This window comes from Dreissena polymorpha, chromosome 1 (assembly GCF_020536995.1).
Source record: "Dreissena polymorpha isolate Duluth1 chromosome 1, UMN_Dpol_1.0, whole genome shotgun sequence".
Classification (NCBI taxonomy): domain Eukaryota; kingdom Metazoa; phylum Mollusca; class Bivalvia; order Myida; family Dreissenidae; genus Dreissena; species Dreissena polymorpha.
Genome location: NC_068355.1, coordinates 165332684 through 165356561, shown reverse-complemented (window position 1 = coordinate 165356561; position 23878 = coordinate 165332684). Strand labels below are relative to the sequence as shown.

The 23878-nt window shown below is 40.1% G+C and overlaps 1 protein-coding gene across 3 annotated transcripts in view; it reads left to right on the top strand.

Annotated features, from left to right (window-relative positions):
* LOC127859456 (TBC1 domain family member 22B-like) overlaps nucleotides 1-23474 on the top strand; it is a 44741-nt gene extending 21267 nt beyond the window's left edge. Inside the window, exons 6-11 of one of the 3 annotated variants that reach the window (XM_052396855.1) lie at nucleotides 4458-4586; nucleotides 11973-12038; nucleotides 14460-14580; nucleotides 20396-20706; nucleotides 21253-21348; nucleotides 22712-23474. In XM_052396855.1, coding sequence (XP_052252815.1) covers nucleotides 4458-4586; nucleotides 11973-12038; nucleotides 14460-14580; nucleotides 20396-20706; nucleotides 21253-21348; nucleotides 22712-22846 — 858 coding nt within the window. In that variant the 3' untranslated portion in view covers nucleotides 22847-23474. Of the gene's footprint in view, nucleotides 1-4457; nucleotides 4587-11972; nucleotides 12039-13152; nucleotides 13219-14459; nucleotides 14581-20395; nucleotides 20707-21252; nucleotides 21349-22711 lie in introns of all 3 variants that reach the window. The other 2 variants (XM_052396848.1, XM_052396862.1) reach the window with 2 other exon arrangements.
* The last annotated feature ends 404 nt before the right edge of the window (nucleotides 23475-23878 follow it).

Below are 23878 nucleotides of genomic sequence, written 5' to 3'. Positions count from 1 at the left end.
AACACTGTAGAAGTCACATTTCATGCCCAATCTTCATATAACTTTGTCAAAATGTTTGTCTTAATGATATCTTGGTTGAGTTCAAAAGTAGTTCCAATCCATTGAAAAACATGGCCGCCAGTGGGCGGGGCAGTTTTCCTTATTTGGCTAAAGAGAAACCTTGTAAACACTCTAGAAGTCACAATTTTTTCCCAATCATCATGAAAGTTGGTCAAAACATTGGTTCAATTGATGTCTCGGACGAGTTCGAAAATGGTCGTGATCGGTGAAAAAACATGGCCGCCAGTGGGCGGTGCATTTTTCTCTACATGTATATAGTGGCAGTTTTCCCTATTTGTCTATACAGAAACCTTGTAAACACTCTAGAAGTCACAATTTTTGCCCAATCGTCATGAAAGTTGGTCAAAACATTGGTTTTATTGATATCTCGGACATGTTTGAAAATGGTCGATATCGGTGAAAAAACATGGCCGCCAGTGGGCGGGGCATTTTTCTCTATATGTATATACATGTAGTGAAAACGTGAACACAGTAGAAGTCACATTTTTGGCCCAATTTTCATGAAATTTGCTCAGAACATTTGTTTCCTTGATACGAGTGTTGAGTTAAAAAATGGTTCCGGTCAGTTGAATAACATGGCTGCTGGGAGGGGGGCAGTTTACTCATTATGTCCCCCCCCCCCCCCCCCCCCTTTCGAAGAAGAGGGGTATATTGTTTTGCTCATGTCGGTCTGTCCGTCCACCAGATGGTTTCCGGATGATAACTCAAGAGCGATTATGCCAAGGATCATGAAACTTCATAGGTACATTGATCATGACTCACAGATGAACCCTATTGATTTTCAGGTCACTAGGTCAAAGGTCAAGGTCATGATGACCCGAAATAGTAAAATGGTTTCCGGATGATAACTCAAGAACACTTATGCCTAGGATCCTGAAACTTCATAGATACATTAATCATGACTCGCAGATGACCCCTATTGATTTTCAGGTCACTAGGTCAAAGGTCAAGGTCATGGTGACCCAAAGCAGTAAAATGGTTTCCGGATGATAACTCAAGAACACTTATGCCTAGGATCATGAAACTTCATAGATACACAGAGCTCCAGATAAGGATTTGTGAAATTAATTATGGTACTGCCACTGACAGAAAGAAAAGGAGCAACGCTTAAAATCAATAAGTACCTGTACTACCATATCCAAAAATACAGGTAGTACTGTACTACCTGTGTTTTTGGATATTGAAGGGTGTATAACTGACTTTACAGAAACATTTGCAGCAATTATAATAAATATATGTAGCTTTTTAAACAGTTACTGTATTAGGTTTTCCATTCTGAATAATAATGCAAATACAACTACACATTAAAACTCATGACTAATACTATTTCTTTTTTTTTTTTTGACAAGAAAACACAAGCCAACTAGTAAGCTAAGTAAATGAACACTTATTTCACCGTCTCATCCGTTTCCCACCGTGTTTTCTAACGTTTTAAGCCACCGATGCAATCAAATCGTTTAATATCGGGGCGACAATGTCTTTTTCTGGGTTTACAGATTTAATGTTAGGATGGTAAGATGAGACCGTATGTAGTCATTATGTGACAACAAAGAGTTGTTTTGAACCGCTTTCCGTTAAGCCGGCATTCCATTGCGCGCAGACATATTGTTTTTGACAGATATACAAGTTACAGGAAATCACGCGACAGAATAGACAATAATATATGAACCCGGTCTACAACTTTTCAGTAATTTAAATTAACGAAAAGCGCCGTTAGGTTAGAGACCTGTCACCAACAAATCATTCCGCGCTGACGCAGGCGTATCGGTACGGTCAGATTTTTTTCGTAAATGCGTAAAATGGATATTAAAGTCGTAATTGTCCGTCCAGTTTATAAAAATAAATGCGTAAATCTTCAAGAAAAAGGTGTTTTTACAGCTGTACGGCCCTTATCTGGAGCTCTGGATACATTGATCATGACTCGCAGATAACCCCTATTGATTTTCAGGTCACTAGGTCAAAGATCAAGGTCACGATGACCCGAAATAGTAAAATGGTTTCCGGATGATAACTCAAGAACGTATAGTCCTAGGATCATGAAACTTCATAGGTACATTGATCATAACTCGTAGATGACCCCTATTGATTTTCAGGTCACTCGGTCAAAGGTCAAGGTCACGATGACCCGAAATAGTAAAATGGTTTCCGGATGATAACTCAAGAACGCTAAGGCCTAGGATCATGAAACTTCATAGGTACATTGATCATGACTCGTAGATGACCCCTATTGATTTTCAGGTCACTAGGTCAAAGGTCATGGTGACCTGAAATAGTAAAAGGTTTCCAGATTATAACTCAAGAACGCTTATGTCCAGGATCATGAAACTTCATAGGTACATTGATCATGCTCGAAGATGACCCCTATTGATTTTCAGGTCACTAGGTCAGAGGTCAAGGTCATGGTGAATTGAAAAAGTTAAATGGTTTCTGGATGATAACTCAAGAACACTTAGGCCTAGGATCATAAAACTTAATAGGTACAATGATCATGACTTACGGATGATTTGCAGGTCACTAGGTCAAAGGTCAAGGTCACGGTGACCTGAAATAGTAAAATGGTTTCTGGATGATAACTCAAGAACGCTTATGCCTAGGTTCATGAAACTTCATAGGTATACTGATCATGACTCGCCGATGACCCCTATTGATGATCAGGTCACTAGGTCAAAGGTCAAGGTCACAGTTTCAAAAAACCTATTCACACAATGGCTATCAAGGTCACAGTGACTCAATTTAGAAAAATGGTTTCCAGATGATAACTCAAGAATGCTTACACTTAGGATCATGAAACTTCATAGGTACATTGATCATGACTCGCAGATGAAATAATGATGAAACTTGACCAGGATGTTTGTCTGGACAATATCTAGGTCAAGTTTGACATTTGGTAAAGATTGAATGAACCGACTCCTCTCAGGTGAGCGAACTAAAATGGCCCTCTTGTTTCATCATTACCGTGAAACCCCTCTAAACCGGGCACCCCCGGGGAATTCAGAGGATCCAGGTTAGAGGGTTTCCACTGTAGTATATAGGAAGGCGCAATGTAGAGCGTCGTGCAGGGATGTTGCAACGCAAGAGACAGGAGTATTTCAGCCTTATAGAGCACTATTATGTATGTTACAGGGCTATTTACCGTGCAATGTAGAGCGTCGTGCAGGGATGTTACAATGCAAGAGACAGGAATATTTCAGCCTTATAGAGCAGTATTATGTATGTTACAGGGCTATTAACTGTGCAATGTAGAGCATCGTGCAGGGATGTTACAACGCAAGAGACAGGAATATTTCAGCCTTATAGAGCAGTATTATGTATGTTACAGGGCTATTAACTGTGCAATGTAGAGCATCGTGCAGGGATGTTACAACGCAAGAGACAGGAGTATTTCAGCCTTATAGAGCAGTATTATGTATGTTACAGGGTTATTTACCGTGCAATGTAGAGCGTCGTGCAGGGATGTTACAACGCAAGAGACAGGAATATTTCAGCCTTATAGAGCAGTATTATGTATGTTACAGGGCTATTTACCATGCAATGTTGAGCGTCGCCCAGGGATGTTACAACGCAAGAGACATGAGTATTTCAGCCTTATAGAGCAGTATTATGTCTGTTACAGGGCTATTTACCGTGCAATGTTGAGCGTCGTGCAGGGATGTTACAACGCAAGAGACAGGAGTATTTCAGCCTTATAGAGCAGTATTGTGTATGTTACAGGGCTATTTACCATGCAATGTTGAGCGTCGTGCAGGAATGTTACAACGCAAGAGACAGGAGCTTTTCAGCCTTATAGAGCAGTATTATGTCTGTTACAGGGCTATTTACCGTGCAATGTTGAGCGTCGTGCATGAATGTTACAACGCAAGAGACAGGAGTATTTCAGCCTTATAGAGCAGTATTATGTATGTTACAGGGCTATTTACCATGCAATGTTGAGCGTCGTGCAGGAATGTTACAACGCAAGAGACAGGAGTATTTCAGCCTTATAGAGCAGTATTATGTATGTTACAGGGCTATTTACCATGCAATGTTGAGCGTCGTGCAGGAATGTTACAACGCAAGAGACAGGAGTATTTCAGCCTTATAGAGCAGTATTATGTCTGTTACAGGGCTATTTACCATGCAATGTTGAGCGTCGTGCAGGAATGTTACAACGCAAGAGACAGGAGTATTTCAGCCTTATAGAGCAGTATTATGTATGTTACAGGGCTATTTACCATGCAATGTTGAGCGTCGTGCAGGAATGTTACAACGCAAGAGACAGGAGTATTTCAGCCTTATAGAGCAGTATTATGTCTGTTACAGGGCTATTTACCGTGCAATGTTGAGCGTCGTGCAGGAATGTTACAACGCAAGAGACAGGAGTATTTCAGCCTTATAGAGCAGTATTATGTATGTTACAGGGCTATTTACCGTGCAATGTTGAGCGTCGTGCAGGAATGTTACAACGCAAGAGACAGGAGTATTTCAGCCTTATAGAGCAGTATTATGAGAGTAGACATGAAGAGCAGCACCAGGACACATTTAGACAGGTAAAACAGGGCTCAATGCATGTACGTTAAGTGTTGTCCAAGATTAGCATGTGCAGTCCGCACAGGTTAATAAGTGATGAAAAAATTCTGCCCAGACTGGATTTTTGTTTTAAACAGACTTCTGTCAAACAAAAAATTCCATGAAAACGGATATTGTCTTATGTATTTCTGCTCTGGGTTTTTGTAATCAGTAAATGTAAAAAATACTGTTTTTTTATCTTTTTGTTTCTGAGAAAAGAAGAATTTGTAACCACACTTGATTTGATTTGATAAACAGTATAGACGAAGTCATTTTAATATCATAAATACGTTACCTGTTATCTCTAGCTTACCCCTTTCCAAGGGAGTTATTTCATCCGGAAAATATTCAAGCGCTGGGAATCGTCCACCTCTATAAGAATCCAAATCAGGTTAAACATAGTACCATGCAACCTAACAGGAAATCAAGAACCACAACTCATCTTTCCTTTCCGGATAAAACCATGTGCACGCCTATTTTAGGCTCAGGACTTATGTGTTCTTTTCACTGTGTTTTTGGCGGAGTTTAAAAGGATAAAGTTTATTTATCTTTTATTTGTATCATTCGGTTTATATTTCTATACTTTTTGTTGCAGTAATTGTCATATTTCTGCTTTTGCTGGGTTTCTTTGTTTGCATCGTCGCTCATGTACATGACGTCATGAGCACGTGAACCACGAGGAATTCGTGCCTATTCCCCAATAAGTAATTGAGGTCAATTGGACAGCGTTCTTTGTGTTTACATTTTGTGGTTTAACTTTTTATTTGAATTTATAATCATTAATTTGTTTTTTTGTAGGTTCTTTCTGTTTCTTTTATTTCAGAATGAACTTACAGGATAGAGGTTCTTGTGGTCATATCAAAGCAAGGTGGGATTCCCACGATACTTGCTTGGCATGTACCGGTTGCACATTTAATAACAAATGTGCGGTTTGCGATTTGTGGGCTTACGACGTATGGACAAAAGCAGGTCGCCGGAGGACGTCGATCAGCCGCAAACGCAACGAACCTCCATCGGACGTTGATTACCCGGTGACTCCACTGGTCAAGGATGACCAGCGGTTTTGTCAGTCACCGGGTACCGGGCAAGATGGTGTTGTTGTCAGTCGATCGTCATCAGATCTTATGACTCACACCATGCATACCGGCGACATTGATCATGGAACGACTGGATCAATGTCAGACCACATGGCAGCCGCCATTCTACGGTCTTTGTCCGGTGACGTAACCGGTCATAATATGACCGGCCGGTCACCGGTCCGGTCCGGTCACCGGTCATGTCTCCGGTCCGGTCCGGTCATGTCACCGGTCCGGTCCGGTCACCGGTCCGGTCCGGTCACCGGTCCGGTCCGGTCACCGGTCCGGTCACCGGTCCGGTCCGGTCACCGGTCCGGTCACCGGTCCGGTCCGGTCACCGGTCCGGTCACCGGTCCGGTCCGGTCACCGGTCCGGTCCGGTCACCGGTCCGGTCCGGTCATTGATCACCGGTCCGGTCCGGTCACCGGTCCGGTCCGGTCCGGTCACCGGTCAACAGTCATCAGTTGGGCCTGCCACCGATAACACCAATCGCCGGTCAAGAAGAACTCGGTCTTCATCATCGGCGTATTCTTCTACATCCGATTCGTCGTCGAATACATCGTCTTCATCAAGGAGTGGACATCGGACACGCTCTTCTTCGTCGAGCAGTTATCATCGTCGCGGCGCTCATAAGCGATCACGTCGTCACTCACGGAGACGGTATTCCAAAAAATCTCGATCACATCGCAGCCGATCCACATCTCGACAGCGCAGCCGATCCAGATCTCGACATTGCAGGAAACGAGGACGTCGGCAACGTTCACGTAGACAGCATCGGACTTACCATACGTATAGTCGTTCACCATCGTGTTCCGTTATGGAATCGCATGTTTCCATGCCAAATGTGTCGGTTCCAACGTTGACTGCCACACGTATTGCATCTTCAGGAGCTCATCTCACTACTACGGCGTCAGTGTCAACACCACGAGTATCATCTACAGTATCTAGTCGTGTACTCCCTACAGCTACCCTGTCGAATCCTGATACACTATGGATACAGAATTCAGCGGGACATTTTGTACCGGTCAATGCTGATAATTTACCTTCTTCCGGTTTACATTATCAGTTTACTGACGTCGGGGATGATCATTCGCTGTTACCAGACAATTACAATCCGGTACAAGATATTCTCACTTCTGTTCCTGCTGATTCTATACAAACCGCTGGTGTTGTAGAGAGTGAGGCTGATTCAGATGCAGAATCTAATGTTGAGACGGATCAATATTTAGCTCCGATTGGTCAGATCTATGAACTGATGTTTCGTACTCTTGGTGAAGATTACTGTCCAAGACCTGCTGAACTGTCTTCAAATGCGACGATTTCTGTGACAGAACAACTTTTTCGTACATTTGATCCCAACAGGGTTATTAAGTCGACGGCTCGTCCTGACCCACGACTTCCCATTGGTTCTACTGTTCTATCTGTTCTTCAATCATTGGAATCAGCTAATAAGACTATTCCAAAACGAGGAGAAACATGGAAAATTCCTAAGGAACTAGCTGATCCAAAACACCAGGAAGGTAGTAAAAGTTACAAACCTCCTGTACCACATGCAACATCTGGGTTGGATTTTTCAAAACTTCCGGTTCCAGATCCGGACATAAGCAAGCTATCTCTTGTAATGCCAAGTGGTTCCAATTCAGTTTCTGTTCCGTTTTCAATGTTGGAAACTTGGGAAATGAGGGAACGTAGATCATTAGGTTTGACTAACCAAATTGACTTCATGCTAGCGACAATTTTACAAATGGTGTGTGATTGGTCGGAATCTGTTCCGGAGGAACTCCGTGATTTGTTAATTCATCTCTCACGGACCACACTGGCCTTATCTCACACTTCTGCTTCTTCAATGTCCGAGATGCTAAGGATTCGTAGAGATCTTATCCTTACTTCTTTACCTAAAGATTTTCTGTTGGAACCTGGTATGAACTCGCTCAGAACAGCTCCTCTCACATCAGGGTTTCTTTTTGGTGGAAGGATACAAGAAGCAATCACAGCTGACAAGGATGACCAACTTCATGCTTCTTTAGCTAGAAACAACTCTGGACAACGCCAAGGGGTCTTTAAGCATCCTGCTTCTAGGCCACCAGCAGTTCCAGCATTCAAGACGGCTAAGAGAAATAACCTTTTCTCTAAAAAGCCTTCTTTTAATCCACGGTCAGGTCCTAATAGGCAGTCTTCCTATAACAGACCTTCTTTGTCACACAAGTCTTCTAATAAAGATTCTGGGAAAAAGGGCAAACCCAAGCCGGGACAGAGGAATTTAAAACCTTCTACCGGCAGGGGCGCACCTCCTGCTTATCAGCCCTAGGTCCCTTCCCTTTCTACCGCCACAACCTCCGATGCCGGAAATACCAGTCGGGGCCAGACTTTTCCACTTCTCAAATCGATGGCTTCAAATTACTTCAGACGCATGGGTTCATTCTCTTGTGACAAAAGGCCTGACTTTTCAATTCGAAAAAAGGCCTCCACTTTCTCGCGTCCCTATAGAGCTGGTATCTCGGCATCCACATATTCCAGAGTCCATTCTCGGGCTCTTGGAAAAACAGGCGGTAGAAAGGGTTCAAGATCCTTATTCTCCAGGATTTTACAGTCGTCTTTTTCTTGTTCAAAAGAAAAATGGTTCCTGGAGACCAGTAATAGATTTAAAAGTGTTCAACATGTATCTCCTCAAACCAACTTTCAAAATGGAGACTCCTTCTTTCATACGGGAATCCATCAAACCCCTGCACTGGGGGGTGTCTTTGGATCTGGAAGATGCTTACTTCCATGTTCCTATACATCCCAACTACCGAAAGTACTTGCGATTCGCCTTTCAAGGCCAAGTCTACCAGTTCCGGTCTATGCCTTTCGGGTTGGCGACAGCCCCACGAGTTTTTACCAAACTAATGTCGGCAGTCGGATCACACCTCAGAGTTCACGGGATTATTCTTCTTCAGTATTTCGACGACTGGCTCTTACACCAGCTCGATCGTCAATTGCTTCTGTACAACCTAGAATTCTCTTGGAAGGAGCTCCTCTCGTTAGGGCTCCTTCTCAATGCAGACAAATCAGACCTCATTCCTTCACAGGACTTTACGTTTGTGGGAATGAATTTCTTGACCCACATCAATCGGGTCAGAGTGTCTATTCAACGTATATCAGACCTTCTGATGAAGGTCAACTGGGTTTTGTCCCAATCTCATATAACAGCTCAAGAATTCCTCTCTCTCAACGGTATCCTGAGCTCAGTAGCAGACTTTGTGCAGTTGGGACGTCTCTTCCTACGTCCTCTTCAGCACTATCTCTCAGCTTGTTGGAAATGGTCTCCAGGCAATCTATTAACACAGATTCCAATCCTTCCCTCCTTAAGGTCTCATCTTCAGTGGTGGCTAGACGAGGAGACTCTGTTGGCAGGAGTACCCCTTCTTCCCCCGCAACCGTCATTATATCTAATAACGGATGCGAGCAAGGAAGGGTGGGGTGCTCACCTGGAACCTCTCAGTCTGATAATTTCAGGGTTGTGGTCTCATCAGGAATCTCACCTTCATATCAACAATCTAGAAATGCGAGCAGTATTTCTAGCTGTATCTCATTTCCAATCACATCTTCGAGACTCTTGTGTGATGGTGTCAACAGACAACACATCTGTGGTGGCTTACATCCAGGCACAGGGGGGAACACATTCTCAATCCCTGTATCTGGAAACCAGAAAATTACTTGTTCTTTGCAAAACACTCAACATTCATCTGCTGGCAAAATATATACCAGGTCGCCTCAACGCCCTGGCGGATGGTTTGTCTCGCAAACACCAGTTACTTCCATCGGAGTGGACACTTCATCAAGAAGTGACCAACCAGATCTTTTTCAAGTTCGGTTATCCCCTGGTCGATCTATTTGCAACCAGACACAATCACAGACTTCCTCTGTATGTGAGTCCAGTTTACGATCCAGCAGCGTGGGCAATCGACGCGCTTTCGTTCGCATGGGACCAACTGGACGCTTACGCCTATCCCCCACCCATTCTAATTCCCCAAATATTGGGAAAAATCAGGGTGAGCTCTTGCAGGATACTCCTGATTGCCCCTTGGTGGCCCAGAAGATCTTGGTTCAACGATCTTCTCAGTCTCCTGTACGATTATCCCAGGAATCTTCCTCACAGGTCAGATCTTCTGTCTCAAAGCGGCAGACTACATGCGGACCCAAAAATGTTCCACTTACACGTCTGGCCGTTATCAGGCAATCTTTGCAGAAGAAATGTTTTTCTGTCAGGGCTTCAACCCTCGTTGCTTCGGCAAGGAGAAAATCCACCAGAGCAGTCTATGATGCTCGTTGGAAACTCTTCTCCAATTGGTGTTTTCGAGGGAAAATTAATCCCCTCAATCCCTCTGCTAGACGAATAGCGGATTTTCTCATTTATCTTTTTGATGATAAGAAACTTTCTCTTAGTTCCATCAAAGGATACAGATCTATGATTTCGCATACATTGGCTTTCACTAAGTCTTCACAAGTCTGTGCTGATCCAGCTATTTCAGAACTTGTTCGAGCTATGGAACTTAGTCGTCCTGTATCTCGTACACTTGCTCCTAAATGGGATTTAGCTTGTGTGCTTGGTTCCCTTATTAAGGCTCCCTATGAACCTCTTGATCAGGCTTCATTACAATTCCTAACATGGAAGACCGTTTTCCTTCTTACTATGGCTTCAGCCAAACGGAGAAGTGAAATTCATGCTCTTTCTATCGAGGATAGTCATCTTCGTTTTGACTCTTCTGATGGTTCTGTTACATTGTTGTGTCAGTCAGGATTCCTTGCTAAAAATCAACTCCCCTCTATGGCTTCCAAACCCTTCAAAGTTCCAAGTCTATCTAGAACTTGTGGACATGAAGATGATGATAGACTCCTTTGCCCGGTCAGGGCTTTGAAGTTCTACCTTAAAAAGGTAAAGTCTATTCGAGGTTCTCGCAAGAGACTTTTCATTCCATTAAAAGGGGGGGGCGATGTGTCTGCGGCTTCTATTTCTCGTTGGATAGCCTCGACTATAAGGAAAGCTTATTCTTCTCTTTCATCGAGGGATTTATCCCTGTTTAAGATAAGACCGCATGAATTAAGAGCTCTTTCGGCTTCGTGGGCTTATATTAATCAGACCCCACTATCTGAAGTGCTTCAAGCTGCTTTCTGGAGGAATCCGACCACCTTCTCCTCTTTTTATCTTCGTTCTCTTGAGTGCCAACAAGACAATTTGTATAAGTTGGGTCCTCTTGTAGTGGCTCAAACTGTAGTTTCTTCTATGGCGTAAGTACACTGGTGCCATCCGAGAATTAAGTACTATACTGTACTAACAAAGATTATAAGAGGACTTGATTCTACTATCTCTGGCTGTAAACCCTCTATATGGGTTTTGCTGTGATGGGAAAAAATATGCGAACCTTCCCGCCGCAGCTGCAAAATCAGCTAGAGATAACAGGTAACGTATTTATGATATTAAAACAAATTTTCTTAAGTAAAATTCATTTTAATTATTAAATACTTACCTGTTATCGGTAAGTCCCACCTCCCACCCCGCTCATCGCCTTTTTATGTTTGCGTAAAGGAAAGATGAGTTGTGGTTCTTGATTTCCTGTTAGGTTGCATGGTACTATGTTTAACCTGATTTGGATTCTTATAGAGGTGGACGATTCCCAGCGCTTGAATATTTTCCGGATGAAATAACTCCCTTGGAAAGGGGTAAGCTAGAGATAACAGGTAAGTATTTAATAATTAAAATGAATTTTACTTAAGAAAATTTGTTTTAAATCAATTTTATTTCTTGTTGAAGTTTAATATTACTGGTTTGTGTGTTTTATTGCTACAATAAAAATGAATCTAATATAAATGTCTGTGCATATCTCTTTAGGATGCTCTGTAATCACAGATTTAATTTTAATGACCTCATTTCTTTTGCTTTTTCTGAATGGCAATTTGTCAGATTAGCCTATGGAAAGAAATGATAAATTCTTTGCATTGCCTAAAGAAGCTGTAACCTTGTTTCAACATTCTTGATGTATTAAGTGTTATGACTCATTTGGAATGTAAAGACAAATTTTTCCTTAAAAAATGAGTGTTGACTTTAACACATGCCAATAATAAAAAATTATTTTATTTTAGAGTTAATCAATGTTACTTATACTTTTGAAGAAAAAGATAAAAATGCACAAAAATGCTTAAAACAACACCAATTTAATTTGACCTGTGCTGGTACCCTTCCTCAAGCGTTAAGGAAAAAAGTTATTTATTTATAATAATTTTCCTGTTCACTGTGTCTTTCACTGTTTGCAGATTCACATAGATATACCCAGAATGAATCCACTTATTCCTATATTTCAACACATTTTAGTACAAAATGTAAGTGATTTGACCAAGGGAAAGAACTCCCTAAGACTGGGATTGCATGGTTACCCCCCCTGCTACTACCCTTTAACTATGGACATTTGCTGTCATTTAATGTGTGTTTAAGTGGTTAACTGTTTGTCCAAGATCAAGGTCACATAATTAAGGGTGCAGATACTTTATGATTCCAATGTCCACTATAAATTATTTATATATGGGCTGTGCTCTGTGAAAAGGGGGTTTAATGCATGTATGTAAAATTGTTGTCCCAAACTAGCCTGTGCAGTTCGCAAAGGCTAATAAGGCACAACACTTTCCATTTAAAATGGATTTTTGCTAATTGGGACGACACTTTACCCACATGCATTCAACCCCCTTATCACAGAGCAGTGCTCATATGTATTCAAAGAGCTTATTTCTCTGGTTAAAATCCACCTAAAAGGCATTATTGGACAGCAACTGTTTGCAGCCATTTTGGGTCATGTATGTTTTTTTTTAAGTATTATTTGTGTTAATATTCTCATTATAGATGGATTGCAGTTCATGATGTCAATTAATTACAGGCTAGTGTAGATAGTAACTTGCAGCTGATGTTGCTTGTTTCGTTTGTGAATTGTTTATGTATAAAAGGTTTTACCACTTAAAATGTATTGACAAGAAATTGGCAATCTTGATATGTGAGTCATAAGTTTTGTTTTAATAAGGCTCAAAATATAGATTTAGGTCAAAATAAAGGCTGCAACTGATCTCAATTTAGTGGGTAACAAAAGAGCAAGGTTTACTAAGGAGGGACATTTGATAGTGATAGCTTATGAATGATCTTGTTACACAGACCACAGAATTCAAACTGAAATCTTTTTTGGTGAATAGAAGTTGAAATATAGCATGTTATTATTTGTTGTCCTGCACTTTATTTGTTTGTTGCATGTCCTACACCCACAATCATTCTCCCCAGTCCCCAACCTCAGTATGTTTGAGAAGCTGCTCAGTGGCATTTCAGTTTTAGGGCTCAGTGTATGTCCCTCAAATACCCAACTCATGTTGCAAACATGCCACAGTGTCTGCCAAGCTAGCCACTGGCATGTGGATCTCAAGGCACAGTGGGTCATGTGACTATGTCTCCTTGCAGATATTGAAAGACGTGCCTCGAATGACCTCATTAGCACACTTGTTTCAAGAGCAGCGCATTCAGGAAGTGAGTATGGATGCGTGTAAATTAATAGTAGCCAAGCTTCATAGAGTTGTGGAGTTGGTGCCATAATGCATTATTCTATGCATTTGGTTTGCTGGTAGTCCAACAATTGTAACAGCATTGGTTTCAAGGCTTCAGCTGCCATTCTTTATAATATTGTTAAACATATGTATTGTTTGCAGTACAGTTTAAGATGAAACATAGTTGCAGTACAGTCAAGCATGTAACATTTTATCCATTACAGTCAAACATGTAACACTGTTTGTAGTACAGTTAAACATTGTTTGCAGTACAGTCAAACATGTAACATTGTTTGAAGTACAGTCAAACATGTAACACTGTTTGCAGTACAGTCAAACATGTAACATTGTTTGAAGTACAGTCAAACATGTAACATTGTTTGAAGTACAGTCAAACATGTAACATTGTTTGAAGTACAGTCAAACATGTAACATTGTTTGAAGTACAGTCAAACATGTAACATTGTTTGAAGTACAGTCAAACATGTAACACTGTTTGCAGTACAGTCAAACATGTAACATTGTTTGCAGGACAGTCAAACATGTAACACTGTTTGTAGTACAGTTAAACATGTAACACTGTTTGAAGTACAGTCAAAACATGTAACAGTGTTTGCGGTTCAGTTAAATATGTTATGATTGATAAAGTTTAAGGTACAGGTATATCTGAGTTAGTTGTTAGGTATCAATCATCATGAACACCAAAGAAACCTTCTTAGGGAATTTCACTACTTTGGCATCATTGTCCATCCTTTATTATCTGAAATGTTATGTGTCAACCAAATATATTTGTTATTCACCCAACTGTAAAGTTGTGTAGACCTTGTTTGGTGGCAGTGTTGTGTTTAGTTCTCTTTCATCTCATATTTGAAGGGCTTGTTTTTTGGCTGCGCATGGCTATGCTGTAAATGTTTCCTACATGTATGTGTCTCTTTCTTCTTGCATTTCCTTCATTTTCCAAGTCGGTTTTCTGCATTCACTTAATTGTAAAATTTGGACTTAATTAAAGTGAATATACCTTGTTCAATTTTACTAATAGGTATTTTAAATTAATTCTCACTGCTTCAAAATTACGCAATTACAAATAAGAATGATATTATGCTATTCTGTTGGGACCAATGTAAAGCATTTCAAAAAAAATTATACACAGTTAATATTTGTCTTTGCTTTCAATGTTTTCAAACACAGAACAAGCGCAGCGTATATTGTACATGCATGTTTCAGATATTTGAGCGTATCTTGTACATGTGGGCCATACGACACCCTGCCAGTGGCTATGTACAGGGCATCAATGATCTCGTCACTCCGTTCTTTGTGGTCTTCCTCTCAGAGTACATTGAAAATGGTAGGCAGTACCTCACATTTGAGCCTCGTTCTGAATTTTTTTAATGCATATGCATAAAGTGTTGTCACAAATAATCTTTTGAAGTCTTGCAGAGGCGCTAATCAGGGACGACACTTCCTGCCTGTATGGATTTTTAGCTCATCTATTTTTTGAAAAAAAATTATGAGCTATTGTCATCACCTTGGACTCGGCGTCGGCGTACGGTTAAGTTTTGCGCTTGTGTCCACTTTTTAACCAGGTTTTCCGAAGGAAAAAACTGGTTATTAGATTGGCAAATGTCGGCTGGTGGGCTGGCAGGCGGAACAAGCTTGTCCGGGCCATAACTTTGTCGCTCATTGTGAGATTTTAAAATCATTTGGCACATTTGTTCACCATCATAAGACGGTGTGTCGCGCGAAAGAATTATGTTGATATCTCCAAAGTCAAGGTCATAATTTGAGTTCAAAGGTCAAAAATGGCTATCAATGAGCTTGTCCAGGCCATAACTTTGTCGTTCATTGTGAGATTTCAACATCATTTGGCACATATGTTCACCATCATTAGACGGTGTGTCGCGCCAAAGAATTACGTCAATATCTCCAAGGTCAAGGTCACAATTTGAGTTCAAAGGTAAAAAATGGCCATAAATGAGCTTGTCTGGGCCATAACTATGTAATTCATTGTGAGATTTTAAGATCATTTGGCACATTTGTTCACCATTATTTGACGGTGTGTTACGCTTAAGAATTACGTCAATATCTCCAAGGTCAAGGTCGCCACAACTAAAAATAGATTGATTGATTCATTCATTAACATTCAGTAACAATGCACATTTTGAGTTGGTCTCCCTTTATCAGCTTTTTTTTGTTCAAATTGAAATCAGGGTTGCCACGAGTAAATATAGATTGAATCTCTCATGGCGGGGTAACAATGCACATTTTGAATTGTCTCCCTTTATCAGACTTTTTTCAAATTGAAAACCTGGTTTTGTGACAATTTTGTCCCTTGTCTCATAAAGTATCAATGCTATTGCATTCAAACTTGGTACACTTACATACTATCATGAGGTGACTGGGCAGGCAAAGTTAGATAACTCTAACTGGCATTTTGACTGAATTATGTGCCCTTTTTATACTTAGAAAATTGAAAATTTGGTTAAGTTTTGTTTATACTTAGAAAATTGAAAATTTGGTTAAGTTTTGTGTTTAGGTCCACTTTTTTCCTAAAGTATCAAAGCTATTGCTTTCATACTTGCAACACTTTCTAACTATCGTAAGGGGACTGTGCAGGCAAAGTTATGTAACTCTGACTGGCATTTTGACGGAATTATGGGCCCTTTATACTTGAAAATTTGGTTAAGTTTTGTGTTTTGGTCAACTTTACCCCTAAAGTATCATAGATATTGCTTTCATACTTGGAACATTCGCAAACTATCATAAGGGGACAGTAAAGGACAAGTTGCATAACTCTGGTTGTCATTTTTACGGAATTATGGCCCTTTTTTGACTTAGTAACTTTGAATATATGGTTACAATTTGTGTTTAGATCCACTTTACTTCTAAAGTATCAAGGCTATTGCTTTCAAACTTCAAATACTTTCATGCTATCATGAGGTAACTGTACCTGGCAAGTTGAATTTTACCTTGACCTTTGAATGACCTTGACTCTCAAGGTCAAATTATTAAATTTCGCTTAAATTGCCATAACTTCTTTATGATTAGATTTGATTGATACTTTGACAAAACAACTCTTACCTGACATACCACAATAGACTCCTACCCCACGCCCCCCCATTCCCCCCCCCCCCCCAGCCCCCGAATCCCCCCCATTATATTTTAATATAAAAATAATTTATATATATTTTGAGCTTTTGTGACTGGTGTTGTCCGTCGTATGTCCGTCCGTCCGTAAACACTCTAGAGGCCACATTTCTTGTCCTATCTTCATGAAACTTGGTCAGAAGCTTTGTCCCAATGAAATCTCAGCCGAGTTTGAAACTAGGTTGTGCCGGGTCAAAAACTAGGTCACTAGGTAAAAAAAAAGAAAAACCTTGTAAACACTGTAGAAGTCACATTTCATGCCCGATCTTCATTTTCAAAATGTTTGTCTTAATGATATCTTGGTTGAGTTCAAAAGTGGTTCCGATCCGTTGGAAAACATGGCCGCCAGTGGGCGGGGCAGTTTTCCTTATTTGGCTATAGAGAAACCTTGTAAACACTCTAGAAGTCACAATTTTTGCCCAATCATCATGAAAGTTGGTCAAAACATTGGTTCAATTGATGTCTCAGACGAGTTCAAAAATGGTCGAGATCAGTGAAAAATCATGGCAGCCAGTGGGCGGGGCATTTTTCTCTATTTGTATATAGTGGCAGTTTTCCCTATTTGGCTATAGAGAAACCTTGTAAACACTCTAGAAGTCACAATTTTTGCCCAATCATCATGAAAGTTGGTCAAAACATTGGTTTTATTGATATCTCGGACAAGTTTGAAAATGGTCGGGATCGGTGAAAAAACATGGCCGCCAGTTGGCCTGGCATTTTTCTCTATATGTACATGTATATAGTGAAAACATGTGAACACAGTAGAAGTCACATTTTTTTCCCAATTTTCATTAAATTTGCTCAGAACATTTGTTTCCTTGATACGAGAGTTGAGTTTAAAAATGGATCCGGTCAGTTTAATAACATGGCTGCTGGGAGGGGGGCAGTTTTCTCATTATGCCCCCCCCCCCTTTCGAAGAAGAGGGGGTATATTGTTTTGCTCATGTTGGTCTGTCCACCAGATGGTTTCCGGATGATAACTAAAGAGCGCTTATGCCAAGGATCATGAAACTTCATTGGTACATTGATCACGACTCGCAGATGACCCCTATTGATTTTCAGTTCACAAGGTCAAAGGTCAAGGTCACGATGACCCGAAATAGTAAAATGGTTTCCGGATGATAACTCAAGAACACTTATACCTAGGATCATGTAACTTCATAGATACATTGATCATGACTGCAGATGACCACTATTGATTTTCAGGTCACTAGGTCAAAGGTCAAGGTCACGGTGACCCAAAGCAGTAAAATGGTTTCCGGATGATAACTCAAGAACGCTTAGGCCTAGGATCATGAAACTTCATAGGTACATTGATCATAACTCATAGATGACCCCTATTGATTTTCAGGTCACTAGGTCAAAGGTCAAGGTCACGATGACCCGAAATAGTAAAATGATTTCCGGATGATAACTCAAGAACTCTTAGGCCTAGGATTATGAAACTTCATAGGTACATTGATCATGACTCGTAGATGACCCGTATTGATTTTCAGGGCACTAGGTCAGAGGTCAAAGTCATGGTAACCCGAAATACTAAAATGGTTTCCGGATGATAACTCAAGAACGCTTATGCCTAGGATCATAAAACTTCATAGGTACATTGATCATGACTTGAAGATGACCCCTATTGATTTTCAGGTCACAAGGTTGAAGGTCAAAGTCACGGTGACCTGAAATAGTAAAATGGTTTCTGGATGATAACTCAAGAACGCTTATGCCTAGGATCATAAAACTTCATAGGTACAACGATCATGACTCGCAGATGACTCCTACTGATTTTCAGGTCCATAGGTCAAAGGTCAAGGTCACATTGACCTGAAGTAGTAAAATGGTTTCTGGATGATAACTCAAGAACGCTTATGCCTAGGTTCATGAAACATCATAGGTATATTGATCATGACTCGCAGATGACCCCTATTGATTATCAGGTCACTAGGTCAAAGGTCAAGGTGACAGTGCCAAAAAACGTATTCACACAATGGCTGTCAAGGTCAGATTGACTTAGAAAAATGGTTTCCAGATGATAACTCAAGAATGCTTACCCCTAGGATCATGAAACTTCATAGGTACATTGATTATGACTCGCAGATGAAATAATGATGAAACTTGACCAGGATGTTTGTCTGGACAATATCTAGGTCAAGTTTGACATTTGGTAAAGAATGAATGAACTGACTCCTCTCAGGTGAGCGAACTAGGGCCATCTTGGCCCTCTTGTTTTAAAGATCATCTAATAAATGACCACCACACCCTAACACTATACCCCCCCCCCCACCCAAAAAACAAACAATTTGTATGCCCCAGGTAGGGTGGCATATAGCAGTTTAACTGTCCGTCAGTATGTCAGTGTGCCAGTATGTCAGTCTGTCCGTCCGAAAAAACTTTTACATTGGCCATAACTTGTTCACTATTGAAGGTAGGAACTTGATATTTTGCATGCATGTGTATCTCATGGAGCTGCACATTTTGAGTGGTGAAAGGTCAAGGTCATACTTCAAGGTCAAATGTCTAATTTATGGCATCTGTCTATCCGAAAACTTTAACATTGGCCATAACTTTTTCAATATTGAAGATAGCAACTTGATATTTGGCATGCATGTGTATCTCATGGAGCTGAACATTTTGAGTGGTGAAATGTGAAGGTCAAGGTCATCCTGCAAGGTCAAATGTCAAATATATGGCGTCTGTCCGTCGAAAACTATAACATTGGCCATAACGTTTGTAATATTGAAGATAGCAACTTGATATTTGGCATGCATGTGTATCTCATGAAGCTGCACATTTTGAGTGGTGGAAGTTCAAGGTCAAAGTCATCCTTCAAGGTCAAGGTCATCGTTCAAGGTCAAAGGTATTTTTTTTTAATCAAAGCGGCGTTCTCATGAAGCTGCACATTTTGAGTGGTGGAAGTTCAAGGTCAAGGTCATCCTTCAAGGTCAAGGTCATCCTTCAAGGTCAAAGGTCAAAAAAAATATTTCAAAGCAGCGTTCTCATAAAGCTGCACATTTTCAGTGGTGGAAGTTAAAGGTCAAGGTCATCCTTCAAGGTCAAAGGTAAAAAAAAAAATTTTTTAATTCCAAGCGGCGCAATAGGGGGCATTGTGTTTCTGACAAACACATTTCTTTTTTTTTCAAACATGGTTAAAAAACACAAATATTTATTTTTATTATTTTATTTTTGAAATAGCGTCCAACCATCCCACCCAAGAATCCATGCCCAACTCCCCAATTTTTTATTTTTTTTGTTGCATTTTTGTTGGCATTTTTGGAACATAATGTAATAAATGACCACACCCCCACACTATACACCCCTCTCCACTCCACCCCTCCCTCCTTTGTGATTGAAATTGAGATAGGTCCCTACACCTTTAAAAAGAAAAATAGATGAGCGGTCTGCACCCGCAAGGCGGTGCTCTTGTTTCTGTCCCCCACCACTATAGTGGGGGACATATTGTTTTTGCCCTGTCTGTTGGTTTGTTGCTTTGTTTGTTTGTGTCAAACTTTAACATTTGCAATAACTTTTGCAATATTGAAGATAGCAACTTGATATTTGGCATGCATGTGTATCTCATGGAGCTGCACATTATGAGCGGTGACAGGTCAAGGTCATCCTTCAAGGTCAAAAATATGGGGACATAGTGTTTCACAAACGCATCTTGTTGTTAAAAAGTCTCATTTAAACAAAAATCCTGTTTAAACAAAAACTTTTGTCCATGATAAGCCTGTGCAGACTTACACAGGCTTATCTGGGTCAACACTTTATGCATATGCTTTATTCTCCGTTTCCACAGGGCATGGCTGTTTGGTATTAAATTGTCTCATACTTACACCTTGTTCTTAAATTTACTCTCCACATTTAGCCTAAATTCTTCACTCCGTTATGTCAACTTTAAAAAAAGTATGACGCATGCATATATTTTCTGATGTTGTGCGCTAGGAAACTGTATCACAAAAGTAAAGATCTAAATTTTCTCTGTGCTGCAACAAGTTTATATTGGAATTAAAACATTGCTGCAGATGTGGAGGTAGAGAACATCAACCTGACAGAGCTGCCAGAGGAGACCCTGAACATCATCGAGGCCGACACGTTCTGGTGTACGTCCAAACTGCTGGACGGTATCCAGGACAACTACACCTTCGCCCAGCCGGGCATACAGCTCAAAGTGCTCGCCCTGAAGGAGTTAGTGGAGAGGATAGACATCCCCCTGCACAGACATCTGGAGGAACAGTGTGTGGAGTATCTCCAGTTTGCCTTTCGCTGGATGAACAACCTGCTCATGAGGGAGATACCCCTGCGCTGCAGTATCCGGCTGTGGGATACTTTCCTGGTAGGATACTGTAAAGGCATTTCTATTATTAGTGGGAAATTAATTTTTTTGATTTTGTGGTTTCATCAATCAACGAATTTAGCACACAGACACATTGGAAAACGACCAACTCAAATTGCTCTCAATTTCCAAAATCTTAAACCAACAAATTTACGTGTTTACAAAAAAGTAATTTTCAAAAAAAGCGCAAAATTTCATGCCCACCGATATAAATGATATTACAGTAATCTTTTCTTACTGATTCTTAAAGCAGTGCCTTTAACACATTGTCTTTATGTTTGTAACCTTTCTTCCTTTTATTTGTTTAAGAATGTGAACTTATTTACAAAAATGTACACATTTAATGTATTTTTCTTTCTTAAAAAAAAGCAATTAAATAAGTAAATCTTAATTTTGTTGTATGAAAAGTCAAAGTAGATAATTACTAGCGGAAAAAACATTATGTGGACTTTGTTTCTGGCATTTTTCAAAATTAAAACTTCATATACTGGTAGTTAAAAAATAATAGTTCAAATTATTTGTAACTTGTTGTTCTTTATTTTTCAGTCAGAGCCCAATGGCTTTGCAGACTTCCACCTGTATGTTTGTGCAGCTTTTCTCACCAGGTTTTCCAAAGATCTGCTCAGGGAAAAAGACTTTCAGGTAATTGTACATGGAATTACATACGTGTTATACATGGTGAAGTAAAGTAGAAGAAAGGCATATTTATATTAAATAAAACTTATTAAAATGTTTAAGAGTTTTACATTTATATAGTTGTATATTATATGGCTATAACTTCAAGAATATTTCAATGCAATAAAATATGCAAGCTAGAACAATCATATTTGTATCATTTGAAGAAAAAGTTGAGTAATTTAATGTGTATCTAGACATTAAATGCATTGAATTCACCCTTTAAATCAGCAAATATAATCAATTGTCAAGTAATTGTTTTCAACACATCAAGAACATTGATCAGTTATTTGGTCTGTGTTTTCATACAGATTTAAGGTAATTAACCCTCCTTACTTTGGGCAAAGTGAGATTAATACATGTGTGTATACTTTTGTCCCAGATTACCCTGTGTTTTGTCCCAGATTACCCTGTGTTTTGTCCCAGATTACCCTGTGTTTTGTCCCAGATTACCCTGTGTTTTGTCCCAGATTACCCTGTGTTTTGTCCCAGATTACCCTGTGTTTTGTCCCAGATTACCCTGTGTTTTGTCCCAGATTACCCTGTGCACACTACAGAGGCTTATCAATGACAACACTCTCCGCCTAAACAGGATTTTTTAAAGAAGAGATTTTCTTTAAACAAAAATACCATAAATGTAGAAAGTGTTGTGCCAGATAAGCCTGTGAAGAGATTTTCTTTAAAAGAAAAATACCATATTTTATTATAGTTATACCGTAAGCAGAAAGTGTTGTCCCTGATTAGCCCTGTGCAGAATGCACAGGCTAATATAGGACAACACTTTACACATATGCAATAAGCCCAGTTTTCCCAGAACGTGTCTCAAATAGTTTTCCATGCTTTATTTTATTTAATTTTTAGCTCGGCTGTTTTCGAAGAAAACCCGAGGTATTGTCATAGCCAGCTCGGCATCTGCCGTCCGCGTCGTGCTAAGACCTTTACATTTGTCTCTAAAATCAAAGTGCTTCCACCTACAACTTTGAAACTTCATATGTAGGTGCACCTTGATGAGTTCTACACGCCACACCCATTTTTGGGGTCTAGGTCAAAGTTCAAGGTCACTGTGACCTCTTAAAAAAATAATAAAAAATTCTGACAATCTTTCTTTTATTCAAAACTGCACCCGCAGCAGAGTGTTGGCACCAGCAGCAGAGTGTTGGCACCCGCAGCAGAGTGTTGGCATCTGCAGCAGAGTGTTGGCACCCGCAGCAGAGTGTTGGCACCAGCAGCAGAATGTTGGCACACGTTATGCAGTGCTCTTGTTATGATTTCTTTCAGTTAAAGAATTTTCTTGAACACATTTTTCAAAAGTTCCTTTATCTTCATGCAGGGCATCCTGATGTTCATACAGAACCTTCCCACACACCACTGGCAGGACCCCGACATCGGGGAACTACTGGCCGAGGCCTTCAAACTCAAGTTCCTGTTTGCCGACGCTCCAAACCACCTGCCTAAGAAGTCCTGACATGGACAGGGAGACTAGTTAAAGGACAAATTAACGATTCCATTAAGTGTGGCAGCAGGTGCTGGAATGGACCGCCATGTGGTGTTGAATTGCTTACCTGACATTATAGTGGAAGTGTTAGGCGATACAAACTATATATGGCTTAACAAGTATGACAGCGAGCATTGGAATTGACTGCAATTTAGTGTTAGCTGCAAATCTTGACTTTGTGGTATTGCTAATAGCTGGTCTGGTCAGTTTAATAGACATTTCTTAGAAGACGGTAGGGAGTGCTGGGCTGGATATGCTAATATCTCAATGTGGTATCACCTATGGCTGTTAAGTTTATAAGAATATTTTATTGAATTTGTTAGCCACAGTGTGGGATAAATAAGGCCTCTCATGATCTGGGCTTTTGCAGTTCCCTTGACAAGGTGTTGTGGCCCATGGCTAAAGTGAGGTACATGACAGTGTGTTACTGTTTGTGAAAGGTACTGGTGTAAGCTGCCATCTTGACTGGGAATAGATTAGCTGCAAATTTACAGTTAATGTCCAGTGGTTGTAATTATGTTCCTGGTCAAAAATCTAGCCACGCCCTGAGGATTGCAAAGTCAGTGAACATTTATAAAGCACATTAACTAAATCAAATTTTTCCATTTAAAGCTGCAACTAATAGAGATCAAGGATTTGGTGTGCCGCATTATTGTTTGGTCCTTTATAAGTTTGTTAGTTTTTTTTAATCATGTCCCTTCGGTCAAAACAGTCATATTATCTTTCTCTTAATTCTCATTGTATTATTTGGTATATAACATTGTAAAATGGTCCTCTACAAAAAATTTTTTTTTACCATGCCCCTGTGGTTAAATTAAGCCCCTGTGGTCAAAACAAGCCCCATTTAAGGGGTCACATTTCTTCATATATATTGTGAAAATGTCTCAACAATTGAATTATCATTCTGCATGTATACAGAATTTCTTTTACAAGGTATGTGTGACCTGGTCATGTGCAATATTATAACAACTATGGTATATTTGAATTTGTCATGCAGACAAA